The sequence below is a fragment of the Mya arenaria genome, chromosome 5 (assembly GCF_026914265.1).
Source record: "Mya arenaria isolate MELC-2E11 chromosome 5, ASM2691426v1".
Lineage (NCBI taxonomy): Eukaryota > Metazoa > Mollusca > Bivalvia > Myida > Myidae > Mya > Mya arenaria.
In genome coordinates this window covers 51,260,423-51,287,740 of record NC_069126.1, presented here as the reverse complement: position 1 = coordinate 51,287,740, position 27,318 = coordinate 51,260,423, and the positions used below count along the sequence as shown (strand labels likewise).

Genomic DNA, 27,318 nt, shown 5'->3' with positions numbered 1-27,318 from the left:
ATCATACAGACAACATTTCACCATTCAAGGTCACTGTGACCTTGAACTTTGGCTCATTGACCCCTAAAATCAAAAGGGGCCATCTACTGGTCAGACCCAACCTCCGAGTCAAGTTTGATGGCCATGGGTGCAGGCATTGTGGAGTAATCACTCGGACAACCTTTTACCATTCAAGGTCAGTGTGACCTTGACCTTTGGCCTGATGATCCCCAAAAACAAAAGGAGTCATCTACTGGTCAGGCCCGACCTCCAAGTCAAGTTTGAGGGCCATAGGTGTAGGCATTGTTGAGTTATCACACAGAAAACCTTTCACCATTCAAGGTCATTGTGACCTTGAACTTTGACTCATTGACCCCTAAAATCAATAGGGGTCATTTACTGGTCAGGCCCAACCTCCAAGTCAAGTTTGAGGCATGGGTGCAGGCATTGTCGACTTTTAACATGGACAACTTTTTACAATTTAAGGTCACTGTGACCTTGAACTTTGGCTCATTGACCCCTAAAATCAAAAGGGGCCATCTACTGGTCAGGCCCAAACTCCGAGTCAAGTTTGATGGCCATGGGTGCAGATATTGTCGAGTTATCACTCGGACAACCTTTTATCATTCAAGGTCATTGTGAGCTTGACCTTTGACCCGATGGGCCCTCAAAACAATAGGGATCAGCAACTGGTCAAGCCCAACCTCCAAGTCAAGATTGAGGACCTTTGGCCCGATGACCCCCAAATACAATAGGGGTCATCTACTGTCCAGGCCCAACCTCCAATTCAATTATGAGGGCCATGGGTGCAGGCATTGTTGAGTTATCACATGGACAACCTTTTACCATTCAAGGTCACTGTGACCTTGACCTTTGGCCCGATGACCCCCAAATACAATAGGGGTCATCTACTGTCCAGGCCCAACCTCCAATTCAATTATGAGGGCCATGGGTGCAGGCATTGTTGAGTTATCACATGGACAACCTTTTACCATTCAAGGTCACTGTGACCTTGACCTTTGACCCGATGAGCCCCAAATACAATAAGAGTCATCTACTGGTCAGGCTCAACCTCCAATTCAATTATGAGGGCCATGGGTGCAGGCATTGTTGAGTTATCACTCGGACAACCTTTTACCATTCAAGGTCACTGTGACCTTTACCTTTGACCCGATGAGCCCCAAAAACAATAGGGGTCAGCTACTGGTCAGGCCCACCCTCCAAGTCAAGTTTGAGGGCCATGGGAGCAGGCATTGTTGAGTTATCACTCGGACAACCTTTAGTCGTTCAAAGTCACTGTGACCTTGACCTTTAGCCCAATGACCCCTAAAATAAAAAGGGGCCATCTACTGGTCAGGCCCAACCTCCGAGTCAAGTTTGAAGGCCATGGGTCAGGCATTGTCGAGTTATAACATGGACAACTTTTTACCATTCAAGGTCACCGTAACCTTGACCTTTGACCCGATGAGCCCCAAAATCAATAGGGGTCAGCTACTGGTCAGGCCCACCCTCCAAGTCAAGTTTGAGGGCCATGGGTGCAGGCATTGTCGAGTTATCACTCGGACACCCGTTTACCATTTAAGGTCACTGTGACCTTGCCCTTCGGCCCGATGGCCCCTAAAAACAAAAGGGGTCATCTACTGGTCAGGCCCAACTTCAATATCAAGTTTGATGACCATAGGTCTAGGCATTGTTGAATTATCACTCGGACAAGCTTTAAAATTATTTTACCATTAAAGGTCACTGTGACCTTGACCTTTGACCTGATGACCCCTTAAATCAATAGGGGTCATCTACTGGACAGGCCCAACCTTCATGTCAAGTTTGATGACCATACGTCAAGGAATTGTTGAGTTATCACTCGAACAAGCTGTGGTCTACCGACGGACCGACCGACCGACCGACCGACATACCGACATGCCTGTGCAAAGTAATATACCCCTCTTCTTCGAAGGGGGGCATAAAAATAAAACTTTTTTTTATTTTTTTTACAATTGTATATTGTCTTTTTTCACCTTGATAATACTTTCAAACTGAAATGACACTATTCTTAACTGGAAATAAGGTGATTAGAAGTGATTGTATGCCCTTTTTAATACATAAATATGTAAAAGACATGTTTCTACATTTTAATCGTGTTCATTGATGCAAACATGTGTTGGATAAGTATATTGGATTCATATCATGTGTTCTGTTTTACATGTCTCTTTGTAATACACTTTAACGATAATTAATGTCACAGTTTGCGCGTGAAAGATATATGTTTTAAATGTTTACTAGTAAACATATCTATTATTATTGTTTCCAACTATTACGTTCTAGTTCAAACTCACCACACAAAAATAATTACTGTATTTCTGTACAATTGTGCTTGTGTCACATATTAAAATACAGAGTTTCAAGCAAATATACTACTTTAAGAACCAAACAAAATTTATTACACATATATAATCATCGTATTACAGCTTTCCATACACAAGTAAATAATGTCTCTATCAGAACTAAAAAAGATGACAGATTTCTTAACATGACATTAAAACTAGAACGTTAAAAGGGACACATACGTATTGTTAATTTTATAAATGAATACATATGGAGCACTGTACGTCTACGTCCACGCCTGTTGCCAAACGTAACCTTTCACTTTCTCCATCGGTAATGGACCTGTCAACAGACAACAAAAAGTCAAGGCCTCATGAGTCTTGACATTTCGAGCATTCCAGAGCACTCCAGTGACACTACTGCTGACGTCAGTACTTCCATAAAGCTTTCTCAGCATGACATTACTGTCATATCAAATAATCTAAAGGCCCTTTTTCTTGTTGAAATTCAGAGTTCTATTACAACTGCAGTCGAATCTGCTGACAAAGTCAGAAAACAACTTTCTGAAAGTACGGGTATCAGAACTCGAGTCAAGAGTCGACCACTCCGAGCAAAATAGCAGGAGAAACAGCCTTTGTATATCAGATATAAAGGAGGTCGCTGGGGAAGTCACCGACGATATAGTCATATCTATGGTGTCGGACTTGGGAGGCTCAATAACGAAAGCGAACGCTCTTCTTATGTTTGAGAACTCGACAGTGCTTCGCCCAATACCCCAACAACAGTCGTATGCGTCTGTTCTTACGGCGGGCTCCCAGTGACTTTCCATCTCTAGTGTAACGTTTTATTTTATCTAAGGCATATTAGATACATTACATTAAATTTACCATGTACTTTTATATCGATAAACACTAATAACGGTATTTACTGTTAAACAGTAAGGCTTTTATAGATCATGGACTAGCACAGGTGCGTAAATCGAGGATGTATTTATTTAAACCACTTGGTCAGTAAAAGCAATTAAGTATATGTAATCGTGCTAAACCACTTAACGGTAACATGACCCGTTATAATTTATTGAAACAGTATTTGTACTGAACAAACTAATATGATCATTGTAGTATCTTTACAATTTAGCATGCTTTTACTTAAATATCTTCAATCCATATTTTATAGTTTTGAATACCCCATCATCTGCTGTATTATAATTAATAATGTGCATATAACCTACATCATATATATTCCGACTTCTTGCATCAATTTTTTTTGGAAACCGTATATTTACAAAATGATTTAACACACATGTTGTATATTAAATTAATTCCGTATATATTTAAATGTTTGCTTTTCTGGTCTATATCGCTTCTTACCAAATAATCTAGTGTATTATAACTTTAAAATATGTGCCTTTAACGTCCTGCATAATTTTAGTTCACTGTATGATTAATTTATTGAAACAGTAGTGTTACATACCAAATTAATTATATCAATGTTGACCTTTGATCAAGTTAGTATATAACATATACCAATATTATTTGGATGCACATCATTGCTTCTAATCTGTTGGATGGTGTGTGCCTATACAAGGTCAATGGTTGACTGAGTCGCATCTAACAATTTATTGGTGTGGGCGCATATGTATAGTAACAACATTTAATCATTACTTTGTCGTAGCTATTAAGTGTTTATAGCCTATTTTGTACATAAATATACATATGTAACTACTTTGTACTATAACTAAATATGAACCAATCACTCACTGCATACACAGTCCATTTGTTTTCGTGACAAATTATTGAAACTTTTAATTTAGCATATAGGCATATGCAATTCTTTTTACATAATATTGTTGTTTACATCAACATCTGTTGGCACTTCAGTTTTTCAGAAATTTGTTATTAATCATCATTTTTAAGGACCAAGGTTTTATTGCGCTCTTAGGTTCTTCCACATGACACATCACTTTTTTCTTACTTTTCACATTTCTAGATCTCCATCATTCTTTAAACTTTTCTTTTCTTCACACTTTGGTCTTCATGCTCCTTGCCTTATGGTAGTTTATGGGTACTCACCAGTGACATTTAATGTCGTCAACCGGATATCGGCAGTAACTTTGTTTCTGTTTCTTATCCATTCTGTTTCATGAACGCACTGTGTAATAATTGGTCGTGGGTAGCCGGTTTGACAAAGTTATACGTCGGGGGATATTGGAAAATCAATATAGTTTTAATATTTTCCATCCCAATCCTGTTCAACGTCTAAGCCCTGTTTTCTAAGGCATACCACGTTTCACACTCAACGCCAACCACTGGTCGGGACACAAGATCCAGCCTAATTAAATCAAACTCCGTTGTAACGGGTTATGGTTTTAGCCGTCTACTCAGTTTTCTCTGCCATTATATTTGAATTATGGATTGTCCAGCTCACATTGTTATCTGGTGATGTTCACCGTAATCCTGGTCCCGATTCATTTCCATCATGTTCAACAGAATCCAGTTCAGATTTATCAAAACTCCGCTTGTCACAACATCACGTCTCATTTATCCATGACAATGTACAAAGCCTGCAAAACAAGGTTGATATACTTTACTCTGAATTGAATGGATTTGATATTATAGCTTTTTCTGAAACATGGCTTAATGAATCAATCTCATGCGAAGATATATCTTTCATTAGTTATCACACGGTCGAGAGACGTAATAGACCAGGCGACAGTCATGGTGGGGTTTGTGTTTTTATCAAGGATAATATACACCTTACTCGCCGCCTAGACATAGAAATCAATTGCCGGGAAAGCATTTTGGTCGAAATTACTTTGAAAAACCGTAAGCGTTTACTGTTTGGGACATTTTACAGACCACCAAACTCATCTAGCGCGTATTGTGATTCTATAGAGGACTCTGTGGGACTTGCCTTTGATACAGGAAACAATGATGTAATCATAACTTGTGATTTTAATTACAACTCAAGCAACTCAGTTCTTCCAGGACTATTCAAACCTTATGTTCAGTCTATGGACTTTCGCAAGTTATAACCGAGCCGACCCACTTTACTGGAAATACCTCATCCACACTAGATCTGATCTTGGCTTCAAACGCTTAATATCTTCGGGTGTTGGGAATCCTTTTCTCCCATCCACTATTCGGTACCATTGTCCTATATTTGGTATACTAAAATTTGCTAAGTGTAAGACAACCTCGTTTACGAGGCAAGTATGGTATTACGACAGGAGTAACTACGAGGAGCTACGAGGTCTTCTCGACAGAACTGAATGGGACTCTCTTTCTGATGTAAATATAAATACATACACTAACAATGTAACTAACGCAATTTCGAATCACGCCAAAAGATGTATCCTAACTAAAACAGTCGTTATTCGACCAGACGACCTTCCCTGGATTACTTTGCATTTACAAAATCTCATTCGCAAGCGCAAACGGTACTATAAAAATGCTAAGAGTAAAAACTTAACATCGATTATAACATAGCGACGAAAGCAATCGGAAATCGAATAAAAACGGTACCTGCACAAATAATTGATTTCGAAGAAACAGGATCTATCAAAGGCAGGTTCATTGGAGAAAACGTTATATTTATTATAGAAGTAATGCAATATCAAGAGGATAATAACTTGCCAGAACTTTTATTATTTGCCGACTTTCAAAAAGCATTCGATAGCATTGATCATTAATTCATAGTAGATAGTTTAAAAACTTTTAACTTTGACTCAGATATCTTGCAATGGACTAAATTGTTCTATACTAATATAAAAAGTGTAATCATAAACAATGGACAAGGGAGTACAACAGGGTTGTCCACTGTCTTCGATATTATTTATCATTTGCCTACAAATACTTTCAGGCGATATCAATCAAAATTCAGATATTAAAGGGATACAGGTTGGAAACACAAAAATCAAACATTCACTGTTTGCTGAAAACGCAACCTACTTTAATGACGGTTCAGAAAAAAGTCGCTTGAATCTTTAATTAACACAATAGACTCGTTTTTAAAATGTTCTGGTCTAAACCTCAACACGAACAAATCAATAATTATGAGAGTGGGTACATTAAAAAACACAACATTGAAATTGTGCTAGAATAAACCTTTTATTTGAACATCAGAATGTTCCACAGCCTTAGGTATAACCTTTTATAATAGTAGACAAAGAACAATAGACGAGAATATTCATAAAACGATCGAAGAATTCCATAAAACACTTAAACAATGGGAACACAGAAAACTTACTCTCATGGGTAAAATTACTGTGGTAAAAACATATGCATTACCAAAACTTATATATCCATTTACAGTCTTAACAAATCCAAGTAAAAACATAATTGATAGTATAAAACGAGACATATCTAATTTCCTTTGGGACGGAAAGACAGACAAGATAAAAAGAGAAATATTATACCAAAAACTAGAAAATGGTGGACAAAAATTAACAAATATTGAAAATTTACTTGAGTCATTAGAAGCCGTTTGGGTGAAAAGATATCTAGACGACAGGAACAAAAGTCAATGGAAAATATTCTTTCATAAGAAGCTAATGACTTACGGAAATTAATTAATATTTGATTGTGAAATAGATCAAACTCTAATAAAGATAATTTCTAAGAATTGTTCATTTTTACACGACGTCCTTAAAGCATGGAATAATATTAAAAATGTATGATATACATACTAATTTACATGCAAAACAAGTTCTATGGAACAATAAAGATATTTGTAGCAGAAACTTAACCATATTCTATTATGAATGGTTTGAAAAGGGCATTAAATATTTTTAACATATATTTGACTATAGAACAAACACAATTTATGACTTCAATCAAATAAGGTACCTTTATGATATGAATGGTTATGATTTCATAAAATATCAAACTCTTATTCGTTCAGTGCCTCAATATATAAAGATGAAATTAATCAAAGACGGCATTACCCTTACAGAAAACATAACACTAAAAGAAAAAGTTAAAAATGCAGTACAAAGAAACAAATTTCTTTACTCAATACTGACCAAAACATATATCCGTCCAATGTCGGAAATGAAATGGGCAGAAGACATGGACATCGAAAATGAACAATTAGATTGGAACAAAATATACAGTAATATATACAAATCAACAAAAGATACAACCTTGCGGAGTTTTCATTATATTTTTTATGAGAATAATATCCACCAACAAATTACTCTATAAGTTTAAACTTGCCGATTGCAGGCTATGCACATTCTGTTACTCGAATGTAGAGTCAATTGAACATTTATATTAAGAAAGTAGTAAAGTACAAGATTTATGGAACAAACTGTGTAAATTTATTGCATCAAAGACAATAAATATAAATATAGGTAAACGCGAGGCTCTATTGGGAATAGTAGGTATAAACCCACACACAAATGTTTGTAACTTCCTAATTATATTAATGAAATTTTACATACACTCAGCAAAATGTAACAGTAAAATATTGTCGTTTGATGCATACTTGATGTACCTGAAGCTAAGAATAAAAATATTAACCAAAAGAACCTTTTATAAAAATACAAAAGTAATCTTCATGAAAAAAGACATCACTCAGAATGTGTGTAAATGCGCGTGCATGAGTTTCTTTTGTGTGGGCGTGGGTGTGTATGTATGAGTGCGAGCCTGCTTGCGTGCGTGTGTGCGTGCGTGCGTGCGTGCGTGCGTGTTTGTTATTTTTTGTAAAATGTATTAAGCATTGAAATGTTTACAAAATATCATTTTCGTTTGCCTTTTGTGTCAACATTCGATGTAGAAAATAAATGAGAATAAAACACAAAACAAAAATCAACTCTACTTTGGGATAAGTTTCGAAGGTTTCGAAACGAAACCACTCTGGCCATTCGGAGTGCAAAGGAAACTTACTATTCTAATCTTTCGGAACAGATTTGTTCTGGGTATGTCCAATCTAAAGGCTGGGGGACGATTTTAAAGTATTTTCTTAATCCTCTAAGCCATGTTTCAATGCAATTCAAGATCCCACTTACGGAGAACTGTGTCTATATGACGCTGATAAAGCTGAACTGATCAATACCCATTTTAGAAACCAATCTTTATAAGACGATATTGGTCATGTCGTTCCGCCGGTAAACAATCGCTACAGTAATTATAATCTTGATAATATAACTTTGCTACCAAGTGATATCACCGACATTGTAACCTCTCTCCCCATAAACAACGCCTCAGGTCCGAATGGAATAAGCAACCGAATACTAAAAGAATGCTCGCACTGTTTAGCTCGCCCGCTGTGTTCCCTTTTTAATACATCTCTTTTTACATGTCAGTTTCCCAAGCAGTGGAAATATGCCAATGTATGTGCAGTTTTCAAAAAGGGAGATCCGACACTTCCTGTTAACTATCGTCCTATTTCCCTACTTAATACAATCGCAAAAGTGTTCGAGCGGGCAGTATATAAACATTTTTTTTAACCATCTTCGTGATATAAACTTTCTAACCTCGTTTCAGTCAGGCTTTCGGCCAGGTGACTCCACTCTCCACTGTTAATCAACTTATCTTCCTTTACAACACTTTCTGAAAGGCATTAGATGATGGCCTTTAAGTTTAAACAGTATTTTTTTGATATTAACAAGGGTTTGCTTGTGAAGCTTCAAGAAACAGATATCCATGGCAACTTACTATCGTGGTTCCGTGACTATCTCAGTAATCGTAGGCAACGCGTAGTTCTCCCTGGCTCCATGTCTGGTTGGGCCCAAGTTGAGGCCGGTGTTCAGCAAGGTTTCATTCTAGGTCCCCTTTTAGTTCTTATATTCATAAGTGACATTGTTGTTAACATTGGTAGTAATATTAGGTTATTCGCAGCCGATACCAGTTTGTACATTCTCGTTGATGAGCCCCTGAGGGCCACTGAAATAATCCAGAGGGATATTGATAGCATAAGTACTTAGGCTGATAAATGGTTAGTAACCTTTAACCCTGCAAAAACTATGTAAATTTTGTTTTCCCGACAACCTCGTTTCAATCCCGAGTTTACCATGTATGGTCAACGAATTTCAGAATCTAACTCGTACAAACATCTTGGTTTGGTCCTTTCCAGTGACTGTACATGGCACGAGCACTTTGAGTACATTAGAAGTAAGGCCCTCAAACGCATTTGCATCATGCAAAAGCTAAAATTTCGTTTGGACAGAACATGTCTAGAAATTATCTATTTTTCATACATTCTCCCAATTCTTGAATATGCTGATACAGTGTGGGATAATTGTACAGACTACGAAAAAAATGAACTTCAAAAGATTCAAAATGCGGCCGGTAGAATCGTCTGTGGGGCTACAAAGCTAGTATCTATTTCCGTTCTTCATTATGAACTGAGCTGGCCTTCTCTTTCAGAACGACGACTCAATCACAAACTATGTCTCTTCTATAAAATGGACAAAGGCCTTGTACCTGAGTATCTATCATCCCTTACACCCCAAACTGTTGGTTCTAAGAATTATCCACTACGCAATGCATCTAATACAAGAACGGTTATGTCACGTACTAGTTCTTACTTTTCCTCTTTCCTTCCTTCTTCTGTACGGTCATGGAATGAACTTGCGAATGTGGGGAAGTTGAAAGTAGCACTCACTTCTTCCTGCATTGTCCCTTGTATACGGATATTCGACAAAATTTAATTCTTGATATGTCTAGGATCACACGTGTTGACATTGATATCATTTTCAATGGTGAGCCCACCCTTAACAACGAGAGCAACTCAAAAATCTTCAGTTTTGTCATAACTTCTTACAAAACTCGAAACGCTTCTGATTATGCTATATTCCCAGACTTGACCCTTTCTATCAAACGGTATAGGTACCCAACTATCATCAAACTTACATATATTCTCACCGTGTCTACTTTTGTTTTCATCCATGCTCTCTTTTCTTCTCTTTGTTACCGAAATCATCATTTCTATACACAAATTCAGACGCATTTTTTTCGTTCTCTTAAGATAATGTTCTGCATGTTTTCATTAACAACATATATACATGTAATTGAAATTGTCTAACCTTCTCATTATTCTGCATAACTTGTAACTTAATTCTCACGGAGAGAAACTTTATAAGCTATGCTTTCGTTTTAATCCGATTCAATATATTAAGGTGGAACGCGTTCAACCCGGTTGAACTGTCACCTGCTTTAAATGGTCACCTGCCTTAACAGGCCACTCCAAATTTCCCCCGTACGTTTTTACTATATAATGTACATGCATTAAGCGGCCAACTGTCTAATGCGGCCACGGCCACTTATATTTGTCCCCATGAAGCCATATAAACACTAATTAGCGGCCACTAATCCCTTGTCACTGACACTTCTGCTTATAATGTTTTCCAATACACAGCTTTAATTGCGTATAGAAGTTTACGGAAAAGAACGACGGCCTCGGGTATCTCCGTCATCCAATGAAAATGTATACTGCATCACACAATTGCCCACGATTTCCATGCGTGTTTACTCATCGAGAAATCATGTTTATTACACGTCGGTGAATGTTTTGATCAGAATTGACACAAATAATAAGATAATTAAATTATTACGAAGTTAATTATTAAATACCAACAAAAACACCGGTTATTATGAATTCACAGTTTGCATTGTCCTTCGAAGGCATGAAACGAGTTACGATTTTTATTCACTTCAATATATTTTTTCAAAGTGCATGGATTTATATTTCTACGAACGGATATTTACAATGCATTGATCTTGATATTTTTTTACTTTGATTATGGCTGAAAATAAGACTAATCGAAAGCGTTGGACTCTAAAAGAACGTGTCGAGTGTATAAAGTTATTAGAAAACGGCCGTAGTGCAAGAAGTGTTGCCAAGGAATTTAACAGTGGAAGGACTCAAATCAATATACATTAAGATACATACTCTATCTCTGAATAAAGCTAAAGTGGTGGAAATGTCAAACCTGGATTAGGTGGCCACCTGTCTTAAGCAGCCACTTTGATCATTTTCCAAGGGTGGCCACTTAATACAGGTTTGACTGTACTGTCTGAAAATTGGTATACGAATAGGCGAGCATATGCCCAGTTAGGGACTGTTTTTCCTTTTGCAATATTCGGAACAGTTTTGAAACTACGCTTCGAAATTTCAACCTCAAGTGCGTCTTTTGAAAACGTTCACGCACATATATTTTTCTTTCTCTTGTTTTACGCTTTTTATTTTAAATTCGTCTATAACGTCATTTTTCGCGGGAAAAACGGCGTCGTGTTACGCTGAAAAAAACTGCTCGTTTAATTTTTGATTTTTTTAAATACATGTATTCAATGTTTTATTAAACATCGCCTGATATCAAGAAAGGGGTACCTTAACGACTTCGTTTTTGCGCAGTATCAAATAATTGATGAAAATATCGGTTATTGTAGCTGGAACGCAAAAATATGACAGGCGTCTCAAAATTTACGTCAGTGGTATATTTTAAAGAGTCGTAGTTTCAAAACTGTTCCGAATATTGCAAAAGTAAAAACAGTCCCTAATGGGGCATATGCTATTCTATTCGTATACCAATTTATATATATATACAGTAACTCGAAAATTCGTTCATAGTCGCGTTCCACCTTTATGCAAATACTTAAATTATATTTAACGTGTATTATATGTTTATATAGATACATAGATATGTTGAATAAAATATGTTTAAATCAATGATTTTGAAGTGTTTTCGTAATACGATGATCATCTATGTGTGCTAAATTTTGTTTGGTTCTTGAAGTAGTATTTTTGCTTGAAACTCTGTATGTGACACAAGCACAATTATACATAAATACAGTAATTATTTTTGTGTGGTGAGTGTGAACTAGAATGTAATAGTTGGAAACAATAATAACAGATATGTTTACTAGTAAACATTAAAAACACATATCTTTCACGCGCAAACTGTGACATTCATTATCGTTATAGTGTATTACAAAGAGACATGTAAAACAGAACACATGATATGAATCCAATATACTTATCCAACACATGTTTTGCATTAATGAACAAGAATAAAATGTAGAAACATTTCTTTTACATATTTAAGTATCAAAAAGAGCATAAAATAACTTCTAATCGCCTGATTTCCAGTTCAGAATAGTGTCATTTTATTTTTAATTTATTATCAAGGGGAAAAAAGACAATATACAGCATTTGTAAAAACAAATCAATCTTTACTTTTATTTATTTAATGTTTTGGTCGACTGGGGTAAATTTTCCCGTTAACAAATAATAAAACATGTTGGCCTTAAGTCATGGCTTGTGGCTTGACATTGTGGGTACCTGGCTGATAGTTCAGTGTAAACGTCACTCCAATGTGGTGAATAAATCGGCAAAATAGTTAAAAATCCTCCGCTCGGTTTCAATAAGAATGATGACTTCGACGTAATTCGAGTTTTGTCCTTTTCAACAATCACGCTGGGCATGAATACATTAGCAAGCATGAATCAGGAAGAACAGGCAATGTATACAGACACGGCAATACGTTTTAATGTACAATTTTTAATGTTACAGTCAATCAATTATGCACTCTTGCAACAATTTCTCGTAATATACTGAATGTTTTTTACTTATAACGTAAAACGACACTTTAAAATATAGATAAAAAATGTAATGACAAAAGTTATTATTTTGTATTAAAATAATAAGTTTTTGAAAATAAACCAACAGTTTCTATTTTCAGATTTTCACATTATGCAATATCAATATTATTAAGAAAAAAATAGTTTCTGAATTTAATTTTCTGATTTCAAATGTCTATTAAATCACTATGATTTATTAGGGTGTAATTAGTCTGCAGGAGACAACAGTTTGACTTCATTAGTATAGTGAAATAACGTTGTATGATACCGAAACATGTAAGACCCATTTTTGCCAGATGAAACTCCTTTATAGTTTACTAAATGACTGATCTGAATGTTTCAGTATAGCTCATCAATGGCACTAACAAAAAAGGTGAAGAATTAAATCAATATAAAAAAATCCCACACACCTATTACTGTAAATTCTTGCAAAATGGCAATGCCTGATTTTCTGAAATTGCGATAAACATTTTGCTGAATATTGATAAATATTGATAAAAGTGAATTCAAAATAGTCTCATAGGAAACAAAACGGAACGTTTCATTCAAGTTGCAAAATCACATTTAAATTTGCGATATCGATATATGTTAACAATTTTACTGACAAAGACAATGAGACAAGTAAAATATCCAATACATTCAGTGTTTGCATTTTCAAACTAATACACAGCAGGCACATCAACGTCGTTTTGCAATTTCTGAAACAATGTTGAATAATAATTAGATTTGAAAGTTGATTACACGTTTGGATTTCAACATTGAAACAACTTTAATTGAAGTTTCAACATTGAAATAAAACTGAAGTTTAAATTATATTCCAATCTACAATGTTTAATTATACATGGACATATATGTTCTTTATTCATAATTTATATAACACAATGCTACCACAACTTATATTGTTGTTAATATATTTTAAAAGAAACATGTTAAAAATTAAAACTTTTGAAAAACAAATGTTGTCATTAATTGAATTTTTATTTAGGCAAGCATAATAAAAAGGAACACACAACGTTGCTATTTCGACTTTTAGAATTTTTTGATTTTTCAGTCAATGTTTACCACGGGATAAATCATATTTCATTATTGCCAAAAGTCGTGTATTATATTGAAGCCAAGTGACTAGTGGACCATTTTAATGATTTGCACGACAGAGGCTTTATATTACTATGCTGTAGCGGATACTTATCGCTAAATGGTAAGTCGCGGGTTTACGACACCATTTGAATGATTATAACCAGGCGTTTGAAACGTATATGAAATATGAGTTGAATTTCACGACTGAGAAATACTACTGTCCGACAACTACTCGCCTAATGGTAGGGCTTAGTTCCAGTGTGGCTTTGACAGTCTAAAATTTGACAGAAAGGTCAATGCTACTTTTGCCTTTACTTGTTTTAAACCATCAATGGATGCGTTTTAACAATACCAGATAAATCATAAATAATACATTTTGTGTTTCCAATAGTCAGACAAAACCACCAACCTTGGACAGTCACTTTAACAGTATCCTCAGAACATGCATCTCCAGGAGTAGTTGCTTTGTATGTTACCAAGACTCTGTAAACTCCAGTATTGTTTAGAGCGACATTTTTTAAGGTTAGGCTCCCGTCAGTAGTGTTTTCAACATTGTAGTTATTTTGAACAATGCTTTTTCCAGAAGAGGGAAACCAGACAAGGATATCAAATGATGTTGTAGTAGAAGAATCTAAGGTAACGCTCCATAGGATGCTTGAAATGTGGCTGAAGTGCATTATATCCCAAGTTAAGGTGACATCTTCAGCAACAGTTGCCGTTACATCTTCTGGGAGAGGAGTGTTGAACTGACAAAGCACACCTGAAAACAATAACAAAAAAACAATGCAAAATGAAATCTACATTCATTGTTCTTTATTAAATCAAAAAGCAGAAACACACATTTAAAAGGGAATTATCTACATCAACACGTAAAATGAATCATAATACACATTTGGCATATGGTAAGCATGATTATTTATAAAGACGTCTTACACGAATATAATGTTTGCGATACTTTAAATAGAAACTAGATTTTACGACATTGGATGGGTTGCCTGTTTCGAGCATCAGTCAAATTAAATATAATACAACACTTAAATGCCAAAGGAGCGAAACTTATTATGCACAAACTTTACATAAACCAAAAGTATTAAACTATGAAAGAGGAATAACACCGGTGATAATGGGCTAATTTATCTTAAAATAAAACTCTACCGAGGCATTAAGCATTCACACACTGTCACAAGGTTTAATCACGAATGGGTGAAAAGTACATCAGTTATTGTCTGCAAAAAATACAAACCTACTATTTGTAATGGTTTAGGGAATAACTCTGGGGTAACTTATTCAAATAAAAGATCATTCATTTTGAATTGTTTTATAGAAATATACATTCTATTTAAAAACGGTATGGATGGTTTAAGAACTGTAATTGCTTTAATGATAACAATGGTTATATACAACATTTTTTTATAGAACAAAGTATCAACCAAATTGTTTGATTTGGCTTAATACTATACATGTAACTCAAATTTAACTTAGATCTTTAAGCCTTTCGTATAAATATCATGTGTGAATTTAAGCAAGGGATGATAGAGTGTTAAGATAGAGACGAATGTCAATTTGTGAGATTTAAGGCATATAACTCAAATTGTTTATATATCAAGGACTCATACCTAAAGGCCTACTGTTAAAGTTTGATTCAGAAAAAACGATTAATATGGACATGATTCCATTACGCCGTATGCAATGAACGCATAATATGAGCATTTCTTTTCTCAGATGCTGAACAGATTGAAGTGGTCAATCCATGAATACATTCAATAAATTAAGCGTTTTAGACCGACAAGTTTTCCACTTTAAATCAGTTGTCAAAGCTATAAATGTGAAAAGTAAAAACCTATTGGTGATTCGGTATATTTTCCAACAAAAACACTTTCCAATCGACTGAACAGTGACAAAATTGCGTAACTGTCGTTTATGGTTTTGGCCCGAATTGAGCGTATTGTATAACACCGCTTATGACGTCACATAAAACCCTGCTAGGGAGGTTATTTTAAACTAGTTTTGTTTTGCATTTTCATGACTTTAACAGCTTTTTTAGCCAAAAAAGTAACTGTTTGTGTATGTTTTATGCTACACACTCGGGCCGTAAATCATTTAACGGGCCTATGCAGATTTCAAACACGTATATTAACTCTATTTTAATTTATAAATCCACGTGGACAATGATCAGAACTGAAAAAAATATATATCGTTGACTGAAGAACTGGTGGGATTTATCGATATTCGCTGAGCTTGCGCTAAGGATTGTGGGTGAATTGTTATTAATGATTGTTTCACTGAAATTCATTAGTTCCCAATCTGTTAAGCAAGTCAACACTTTCTACTATTGGCTTGTTCAATGTTATCCATTATTATAAATAATACTCACTTCAATGTTTAATTCCGGTAAAACTGTTAATTTACCTAAGTGGCATCTTCAAACGGAGAAAGGAAAGCTGATAAGCATAATTGTTGATTTACAATTCACACTATTCGGACAGGTTTAATGGCACGCATATTGTATTGTATTGCAAGGGTCGTGTGAATGTTAATTGGTTTGAGAGAAAGGTTAATAAGTATAGTATGTGCACTGTTCTGTTTGCAAGAGTAATTAAGATTAAGTGAATGGTTTTATTGTAAGGTTGTGAGAGGAAAAATTAAGTACGTGGTAGTCAACATTTAGTTGTCTCACTAAATATTTTTAAATAAATAACATTGCGACTAATAAGTGGTGACTAAAGGCAAATATCTTATAGTCACCGGCTGAAAGTACCAAATTTGCTACCAAGTACCAAGAACTATCGTTATTTTGAACAAAATCTTCTTTTTTTTAAATTTTCATGCAAGAGCATTAAACAATTAGAAAAAGAACCAGTTAGAATGACAACTGTCCTTGGATTTTGGAGGGTGAAGGAATTAAGACACCCACATGTGCAGTTTTTCTTAATCACCTTATTGTACACATTCTAGTAGACATTTTTTGGGGGGTCGGGGGCGGGGTGGATTTAGGCAACAAAATTAGTTTGTTTAGAAAAATGGGCTTGTCTAAAAAACATCGGACTTTTCAACAATTTTCCTCGATGTAACAGGGAAGGGAGTAAATACAACAAAGTGAGCAAATAAGAATCATGAGGTTGTCCATCAATAAGATAAAAAATGCCCTATGATGGTATTAAGAAATAAATTCTGCAATTTGAAAATCAAAGATTCCCCCACCGCCCCTTGGTGGGGCAAAATACTGGTACTAATACTGAAACATAAATGATAATATAAAGGTATATTACGCTTAAGATATGTGTGTACATTTAAAATAAAATAAATAGTTAAGGGTATATATTTACCTGGAGTTGATAATCCAATAAACAAAAGAACAACTGTACTGCACATGTTGACAAAGATGTTTTGCATTTAATTATGATGTATCTTTGTATCCTGACCAAACACTTCCGTTGTGTATAACACTTCCTGTACAATCATATCAGGTATCTTACAGAATGATAAAGTTTATACGCGTGGTGCAGTGGTAAGCTCCCTTATACTATACATTTCTAATAATGTCTATTTTATATTTCAGTAGCCTCCAATCTCCATTTTCTATAAAGTGTCCAGTTAAGAAGTGATTGGCCATGCCAATAGTGACTGGAGCACCATTTCTGACTTCAAATAACCTAATTTATATAATAATGAGGAAGACATCCTGTTCGTTTTTAAGGGTGTTTAAGCTTTGCCCGCGCCAATTGTCTGCACATATAATGCAGCCATCAAGTGCGGTCTGACCCCGGCGGGTGCCAAAGCGACTTTTAGGGTTATGCTTAAACCCGGTACCCGGTATTGATATTGGGTAAAGCCATCTTTGTTGAGACCAGGGTTTTCAGAGCAATTTGATATCAGATTACCCACTTTGTTAAGAAATTCCGCTATCGGCAAGCTATCAGTTGTAGGTCAATTATATTTTATTCTTTTAATTGTAAAATGTTAAAGTAGTTGGCAAGCACACATTATGAAAATTATAATGATAATCAGATGTGTACCAAACAATATAAAAGATACAAAATGCACGTATTGAGTCTCATATCTCCTTATTCTTCCGGGACCTACGGACACTCTTTAAACCACTGAGCTATCGGGCGGTAGGAGGCCCCTAAACCTCAATAACCGCATGCAAATCATATATAATACGGTTAAGGGGAGGGGCGCACGACAAACGTTGCGACCCCCGCATTGCGTTCCCTAATACGCCAAATCTTCGTAAATTTATCACTCTTGCTTTTAGCGCAAAGTCCAGGAGTTCTCTCCATGATAAATTTGAAAAGCCGTGGTATAATTTATCTGTCAACGGTTGCCTTATGTTTGAAAACTCTACTACACAAACTCATTTTTACATATACCTGTAATTCCGTGTTTTCTTTAACCACTGTTACTTTTTTAATATTATAATATTATAAATGGTTTGAATACAATTGTGTGAAGTATTAGGTGAATTGAATGAATATTATTGGAGTTTAAGATTTAAGGTTTTGCTGTGTAATCCTGGAGTCAGGTGGTGTTTGTATGGGTGTTGGTTTGGGAGGTTATGGTTTACATACATCTGCATCGATGCATGACTGAACGCTGTGGTATGAACATGTGTTGACACGACGACGTAAACTGTTGACTGTACGGTAATACTTACTGAGTGTTACGTTATTACGGGGGTACGTCACTATTTAATTCTTAGTGAAACGTCGTCAAGTGTTATCGTTAGTTTTGAAAAATACAGTTTTATCTGTAATTTCAATATACTGTACTGTGTGTACTTTAAGAATAGCATTTGTTAATTTTATGCCATTGTGTTTGTTTAACCATGGATGTTCTTGAGCAGTTAACTACTCAGGGTAAGGAGTAAGGGTACAGCGGAAAGGAGTTGCAGGACTTTGTGCGGGAGCAACAGGCCATTCAGCGTGAGGATCGGCGTATCCAGTATGATAAAGTACTTGAACGGATGGAAATGGAACGTGAGCGTGAACGTGAGCGAATGGCACATGAAAAGGCACTTAAGGAAATAGAGGTAAGAGATGTAAAGTCTGAGCATAGGGAGCGCACAGATTATGTTAAGGCACCTAAGTTACTGTCATTTGATGAGACCAGGGATCAGATGGATTCGTACCTTATCCGCTTTGAGAGGTATGCTAATTCTCACAAATGGGACAAGTCTACATGGGCTCTTAATCTGAGTTCATTACTCAAGGGTAAGGCATTAGATGTTTACGCAAGGTTGCGCTGCGATCATTCTCTTGATTATGATATCATTAAGACTGCACTACTTAAGAGATTTGATCTGACGGAAGATGGTTTCCGGCATAAGTTTCGGTCCAGTTTGCCTGAATACGGTGTGACTTTTCTTCAGTTTAGTAATAGGTTATCAGGGTATGCGGACAGATGGATTGAGCTATCCAAAACTGAAAGGACGTTTGAAGCTGTGCTTGATCTTTTGTTGCGTGAGCAAATATTATATATATGTACTAAAGATTTGGCTCTTTTCCTCAGAGAGCATGTACCCAAAGACGTAGCTATAATGGTAACGCTCGCTGATCAGTTCCGTGAAGCACGGGCGATAAGTACAAAATCCTTGTGTTCTTCTTTTAACAGGTCACGTAATCCAGAGCATAACGCACCAGGAAACAAAGGCCATATTCATGGAGGCAACCAGAGTGGCAAGAGTGACAACAGACCGGCAGATACAAAGGGAAAAGGTGACGGTGCCGGACGTCCTCAGGGTGGAAATTTGAGACGTTGCTACCGTTGTGGACGACAAGGTCACATATCTACTGACAGTATTTGTCCAGATAGAAACAAGAAGAGTGCAGCAACGGCGTCAGTGCAAAAGGACGGGACTGAAAAGGAAAAGGCAACCTGCGGCTCAGCAGCCAGAGTGACGGCGGTGCAGACTCGACTGATGAAGAAAGATGAAAACGAACGTCAGAAGTTCAAACGCATAAAAGCTCCAACGTTGATTGATCGCAGTGCAACACCAGACGACATCATGAAAGCGCAACAGAGTGATGCGACATTGGAAAGAGTGAGAGAATACGTGACTAAACCAGGTACCGATAAGACCAAGTTTGTCATCATAAAGGGTATCATTTATCGGGAGTTCGTTTCGCCTACAGTTGACCACGGCAAAAGATACTTGCAGATGGCAGTACCGAAGAATTACCGTGAAAAGGTTATGAGTCTTGCGCATGATTCCATTATGTCTGGACATTTAGCCGTCAAACGTACCGTAGCTAAGGTGCTGTCAGAGTTCTACTGGCCTGGGGTACAAGCGGACGTGAAGCGCTACTGCCAGTCTTGTGATGCATGCCAGAGGACAATACCGAAAAGAAAGTTAACTAAGGCTCCTTTAGGTAAGATGTCACTAATCGAAACCTTTTTTCAGCGAGTTGCCGTAGATATTGTTGGTCCGATAGAGCCCATATCTGCAAAGGGAAACAGGTATATACTCACCTTAATGGATTATGCCACCCGATATCCTGATGCTGTTGCTCTACCCTCTATAGAAGCGGAACGAGTAGCTGAAGCGTTGGTAGAGATGTTTTGCCGTCTAGGTGTACCAGGGGAGCTCTTGACAGATATGGGCACGCAGTTTACTTCAGATGTTATGAAGGAGGTAAGTAGATTGCTTTCTATAAGACAGCTTACCACAACACCGTACCATCCCATCTATAACGGACTGGTTGAGAAGTTCAACGGCAGCATGAAGCTTATGTTAAAGCGTTTGTGTTTGGAAAAGCCCAAGGACTGGGACAGATATCTTGGACCAGTTTTGTTTGCCTACAGAGATGCTCCACATGAGAGTTTAGGGTTTACACCTTTCGAGCTCATCTATGGTCGATCGGTGAGGAGACCTATGAAGATACTCAGGGAGCTGTGGACCAAGGATATTCAGGACCAAGAGGTAAAAACCGTTTACCAGTATGTTGTTGACCTGAAGGACAGACTAGAATACAGCGCTGAAATAGCACATAGCAATCTGGACAAGGCCAGTAAGAGGTACGCTGACATATACAATCGCAAAGCCAATGTTAAGCGTTTGGATGTTGGTGATCGGGTATTGGTATAACTGGAAAAGTAGGTGGCTTAGACTACAAGATACAGATGGACAATAAGGTCAAAACATTTCATGCAAATATGCAAAAGTTGTATGTTGAAAGGGATGCAATAGTACACGGTGTTGCAAGTGTTGCTGTTGTCGATGACTATAGTGAAGAGTCACTCAACGACGAGGAACAATGCATAGTGGAGCCGCCAACGTTGTCAACAGGAAAAGGTAAAGACTACCACATAAGCGAACAACTGTCTCCAAATGAGGTTGAGCGTCTGAACGATCTGTTGGAAGAGTTTTTCGATGTGCTATCTACTTCACCAGGGCGTACAAGTTTAGATGAACATGACATAAAACTGAATACATACACACCGATACGGTCTAAACAGTATCCTGTACCTTTTGCTATGAAACAAACTGTTATTGAAGAGGTAAAAAGCATGGTGAAACTTGGAGTCATTGAAGCGTCAGATAGTCAGTATTAGAGTAATTACGTGATTGTAAGGAAACCTGACGGGACCAACCGTTTCTGTATAGACTTTCGTGCTATAAATAGAGCGAGCATCTTTGATTGTGAGCCAATGCCGAACATTGATGACATATTTGTAAAGTTATCCAACTGTCGCTACATCACCAAGGTGGATTTGACGAAGGGATACTGGCAATTACCACTGACGGAGCGGTCCAAGCCTCTCACAGCCTTCCAGAAACAGATTGGTCTGTTCCAATTCGTCACTATGCCGTTTGGTTTGGTTTGCGCCAGCGCTAGTTTTACTAGAATTATGAGGAAATTGCTTGATGGAATGGAAGATATCGACAATTTCATTGATGACATCATTGCCTACACCGAGACCTTTGAACAGCACCTCAAGGTTCTTAGAGAACTGTTTGAAAGATTGCGTGACGCCAAATTGACTGCTAAACCTAGTAAATGTTATTTTTGTTTTCAGTTTGTAGAGTGTTTGGGTCATGTTGTTGGTAAGGACCAGGTTCGGTTAATACCAGACAAGGTTAAGTCCATTGAAGAAGCGCGAAGACCGGAGACAAAGAAACAGGTTCATGCAATTTTAGGTCTTGTAGGTTTTTACCAGAAGTTTGTGCCACATTATTCTTCTGTTGCAGCCCCATTGACAGATCTTACCCGGAAAGGACTTCCTAACAAGGTTAGGTGGGGCGAAGCACAAGAGAAAGCGTTTGTCACACTCAAACGTGCGCTGTGTTCATTTCCAATACTGAAGCTACCAGAATTGGGTAATCAATTTGTTTTGCAGACTGACGCCAGTGACGTCGGAGTAGGCGCTGTTTTGCTCCAATAATGTGAGGATGAGCGTAGACCAGTTGCTTATGCTAGTCGAAAGTTAAATAAGGCAGAAAGGTCGTACGCGACGGTGGAGAAAGAGTGTCTGGCGTGCGTCTGGGCGATACTGAAGTTTCAGAGGTATCTCTACGGACAAGAGTTCGTTCTGTAGACGGACCACCAGCCTTTGTCACACCTCCACAGGGCAAAAATAGGTAACGCTAGGCTTATGAGATGGGCCATTTTGTTGCAGCCTTATCGTTTCAAAATTGTGGCGATTCCAGGCAAGTCTAACGTTCTTGCCGACGGGTTGTCGAGGCTGTAGGGAGTTTGTAATAAGAATGTGTTGTACAAAAGTGCAAGCACTTTCTTAAGGTGGGGCGTATGTCACAAATCTCATTTTACATTTATATTATGGTATTATTTTTTAATACAATTTGCTTGTACTAGTTTAAACATTGATTTAAAATCAATCATTAGGTAGTATTGTATCGACACGATACGGTAACACTTGACCAATTTTCACTGCTCTGACCATTAGTTTACATTAATAGTATTTGAACAATAAATACAGAAACACATGTTGTATTTAAAAAAGTGCTAAGTGTTATGTAATGAATCTTTAAAAAATAAACATTGTATCGGAAAGAAAGTGTCACGAGGACATGCAAATTTTGTCCAAAAAATGGACAGGTACCGACTTCTTAAGTTATGTCATTCAAAAATGGTAATCGTTTTGATAAACAAAAAAAATACTAACATTCTATACAAAGGATAACAATAACTTTTTTAAATCAACTTTGCTGGTTGTTTACTACTTAGACCTAAAGCTTGATTCGGTTTACGCATTCTAAAGACATTTCGAATGCGGGACGGGCACCGGGGTTAGCTGATACTGGTCTCCTTTTGGATAAAAGAGAAAGAGGGTACCAGTCTTAAAATACAGAGCTTTGAACGGTATAGAACCAGATGATAGTCACAATTATGTCAATTTTCGCAAGACCGTTGTACATCATTAAATCGATGGCTATCATATTGATACACAAAACTTGCATACGTCATTCATTTTTGTAGGTTTGCTGTTATGTCTATGTTGTTACATTGACATTATCCAACAAAAACAAAGGCTGCTTTATGTTTTTTTCTCACGTTCCAGAAAATTGATTGATCAGACCTGGTACTACTTTGATTATTCAAATTCGGAACTCCTCGGCCATGCTGAAAATCGCTTATCAAAATCAAACATACGATGCAGTCATTGTTTGAAACTATGAGCATCACACAGTCTGCCTGATAAAATAAAAGGATTATAACTGTGCAACTCAACATTTACTCTTTACTTATATATTCTGAACTGTGCAACATACTTTTTTATTCTGGATTGGTACCAGACCACTGAACAACGGTTACTGTATTCCATTTTACAAAGGCAGTGAATGTATACCATGTGATAAATAACGTCAAATATGCTACGTCGGAAGGCAATATTTTGCTTAATATGACGACTTAAAAAAAGATAACTTTTCTTTAACTACACCATTTAAAATGAACTTAAGGACAGTCTATGCCACTTGGAGTGTCCCGCCTTCGTTTTATTATCGGAGATTGATAAGGTGATTAGTTTCATCAAATACTTCGACAAACACTCCGTCAGACGGCCGTTTTGTAAAAATGTTTGCCGAAGTGCCTTAAGAAACTAAACTTTCAATCAAATTCTGGTAAAAGACCAAACATTAGGAACTAAGGCATTTTCGAATTTTCGAACGGACTTAATTCTGTCAAAATTTAACGGACATTGGGTTTTGATAAACATACCAAGTGTTTTTATATAGTATATATTCACTGTGCTGCTTGTGGAGTTTTGTGCTATTCTTCCACGTTTCTTGTTTGAGATGTTTTGTTTTGTGTTCCATGTCTTTGGCGTTTACCCATTGCCATTAAACCGGGTTTAAGTTTAGACTTTTTGCTACTGAGTTTGTAAGTATTTAAAACATAATACGTTTTTATTCTCTACGATTGGGTTAAAAAAATGCGTCTCCCATGCGACCAAGTTTTTCTATAAACATATGCTAGGACAAACTATCAAAATATTGTCCTCGGAAACGAAAGGGTTCAAACCCCTATATTTGGTATGCAGCCTTATGTAGTAGCCGTTTACCAAGATAATGTCTCTTGGGTCAAATTGGCCACGTCCCGGGCTTTAACAAATTCAACAAACTTATATTATGAAACCTTGAAAATTGTCTTCTTGGTAACTGCATGGCCAAGACCTTTTATCAACACTGTCAAAGTAGTTCCGGGGATCCCTGTGTTTCATTATACTTATACAGTAATCTTCTCCGCTGGAAACTTGTGCAAGACTTTTGATTAGTGTGAAGTTAGAAGATCAATCAATTTTTGTCACTAGGTTTAAAGCTGGCTCCGACCCAGAGGTCCCAGGCTTAATATATACATTACCTTGTACAATTTTAGATTCTATTTCTCAAAACTGCATTTTTCAGACCTTTGATATTTGGTATGTAACCTCATGCAGTGGCCTTTTACCAAAACTGTATAAGATACTCATGAGGTCAAAGCTTACAATCTGGGATCCAAGGTTTTCTATCAACTTATATAGTAAATATTTTAATATGTGAAATCATTAATGTTCGTGGGCATGAAATTTCGTGGTTTGCCGAAATAAAACAATTTCGTGGGTACTATAATTCGTGGATTTTCAATTTTGAAAAAAAAATCGAAGATGCGATCGTCCTACATCGTCTGCATAATATCCACGCGCTGGCCCGTGATTTCCGCCTTCTACGTCACACGGTTTATGACACTCGCTAATGTGGTACGACATGCCAATTAGTGCACATACCCATGTCAATTATCGATATAATTTGGAATAAAGGCCATAAAAGAAGATGTACCCTGATCGCCACCCATTCAAAGATGGAGGATCGCCGTGAACTAATCCAGGCTGGATTCAGTAAGGCAGGACTTTTGTAGGATTACTTACACTCAGGGTGCGTTATGTGCTGATTTAATGTGCTATCGTTGAATGTACTAGTATTTATATTGTATGACATGTTGTTACTGTGTATATAGTTTAGTTCACTGTAAATATCATACCTTTTCAATGCTAATATTTATTAAATACTAATATTTATTCACACGTTTTTGTTTAATAAATATATTGAACGTATTGTTTTGTACGTTGTCACGTTCGGCGCTTAGTAACCTTCAATGTACTAGTAATCGATTAATAATTTCATTAAATAAAAAAATCGAGTATGGACACTCATCACGCACATCTTGTAAACCTGGAGATTTTCATTAACAGCACACGTTTAAACACGTGCTTTTAACTGTCATTTGATGCATAAAACACATTTAATTGATTTGGTTGATTATTTGTTAAAGGCAGTTATAATGTATTAACAGAATAATGATCGTAAGTTATACAGTGAGACAGGTTTTAACACTGTATACTGCGACCTCTGTAAAGAATATACTAGAGTATGTACGTAACAAGGCAATTGAAAAAGTGAATAAAGGGTTTATATTTCGTGGGATCTTGAATTCGTGGATCACCCAACCCACGAAAACCACGAACATTAATGCCCCACGAACATTAATGATTTCACAGTAGTTTTTAAAGTGCATGCAAATGCCCTTGTTATTGTGTATGTAGCCTTATAAAATTGTAAGTAACTATGCCGTTGATCGATTAGCTAGTGACCAAACAGTTAAATATTTCATTGCGAGAGCATTGAAAACAACACTATGTGTGTTTGAAGACATGTGTATACTAGGTTTATGTGGGTAACATTCATACCACCGGTCTTAATTTTCTTCGGCGACATATATACAAACGTGGGCTACCTCAGCCGTTGTGTAAATGTTGTAACGAAAAGGCGAATCAAGAAATTCAATGCGAATACACGTTATATTTAAATGTATTTGGTAAACAATATTAAACATAAATAAACGGATAAAAGGAATGTTAAAATGTTAGGTTTAAACGGTGGTCGATTAGCGCTGTGTTTTGACACTTCTGAATCTGCAAGAAATATAACAGGGCCAAAAGTAAGGAGCATATACATGGAAAGCTTTCTATCGCAACAGCTTTCGACTTACATATCTCCCAAACTGAATTTATTTAAATACAACTATTTCAATAAGAAAGGATCAGTGGACCAAACATATGATGAAAATTAAGAAAATAATGATACAGTTTCTAACACATTCTAACTATTTCTAGAAATAGCCTTAGCTAATTGAAACACATATACATAGGTTTGCAATCATATGGAAGCCGGTTCGTCGGTAAACCGTGCATTTTCAGCGGTTAGCTACGAGCAAAAGTGGGTCTAAGCAGGGTCTAAGGTCAAGGTCACTGTTAGTAATTTAATGATTTCGTTGCCAACAAATAAACTTGAGTTTAAATTCCATGCATAGTTAGTGGATGGTATTAATATGTCATTATACATGACAGCCTCAACTCCATTTTTAGCATTTTGGCAGAAGCGATACATATTATTAAAAGCTGTTTTCTCTTTTTATTGGATTGTCAATACATGTATAACCTTTCTGGGGCTCGACTTTAGTATACCACCGTTTCATTGACCGTTTCAAGGCGGTAATCCCATCATTTAACGGTATAGCAATTTTGATGAGGGTATTGTTTGTTTGTGGTGTTTGTATTTGTGTATGTGATATTGATATGTTTGTGTCTATAGTTCATTGTCGTTTGGGCTCTTGCCTTGTGCCCTTAAACAGTGTGTTTTTTTTATTTTTCTTCTACTGGGCTTTGCCCTATATTTTCATTGTATAACAAAGTTAAGTTAAAAATTGCAGAAAGATTCATTCGTTCTTGAAAATTTTGTTCTTGGAAAATTTCATTTACCTTTTTTGCGAACTCGATAAAAACTAAATTACCTTCCCTGGAGCAAACGACATATCATAAATAAGTTTGAAAACAAGCATTTATTGTTGTAACATTATTA

General features: G+C 36.5%; 1 protein-coding gene across 1 annotated transcript; it reads right to left on the bottom strand.

The window, feature by feature from the left end:
• Positions 1 to 11,891: 11,891 nt before the first annotated feature.
• On the bottom strand, positions 11,892 to 17,569 carry LOC128234505 (uncharacterized). The gene is made up of 3 exons (XM_052948763.1): positions 17,288 to 17,569; positions 14,371 to 14,721; positions 11,892 to 13,582 (listed from the first exon to the last, which is right to left on the bottom strand). Exons 1-3 carry the CDS (start codon positions 17,352 to 17,354, stop codon positions 13,563 to 13,565), a joined length of 438 nt encoding a protein of 145 aa, XP_052804723.1. The 5' UTR covers positions 17,355 to 17,569; the 3' UTR covers positions 11,892 to 13,562.
• Positions 17,570 to 27,318: the final 9,749 nt, after the last annotated feature.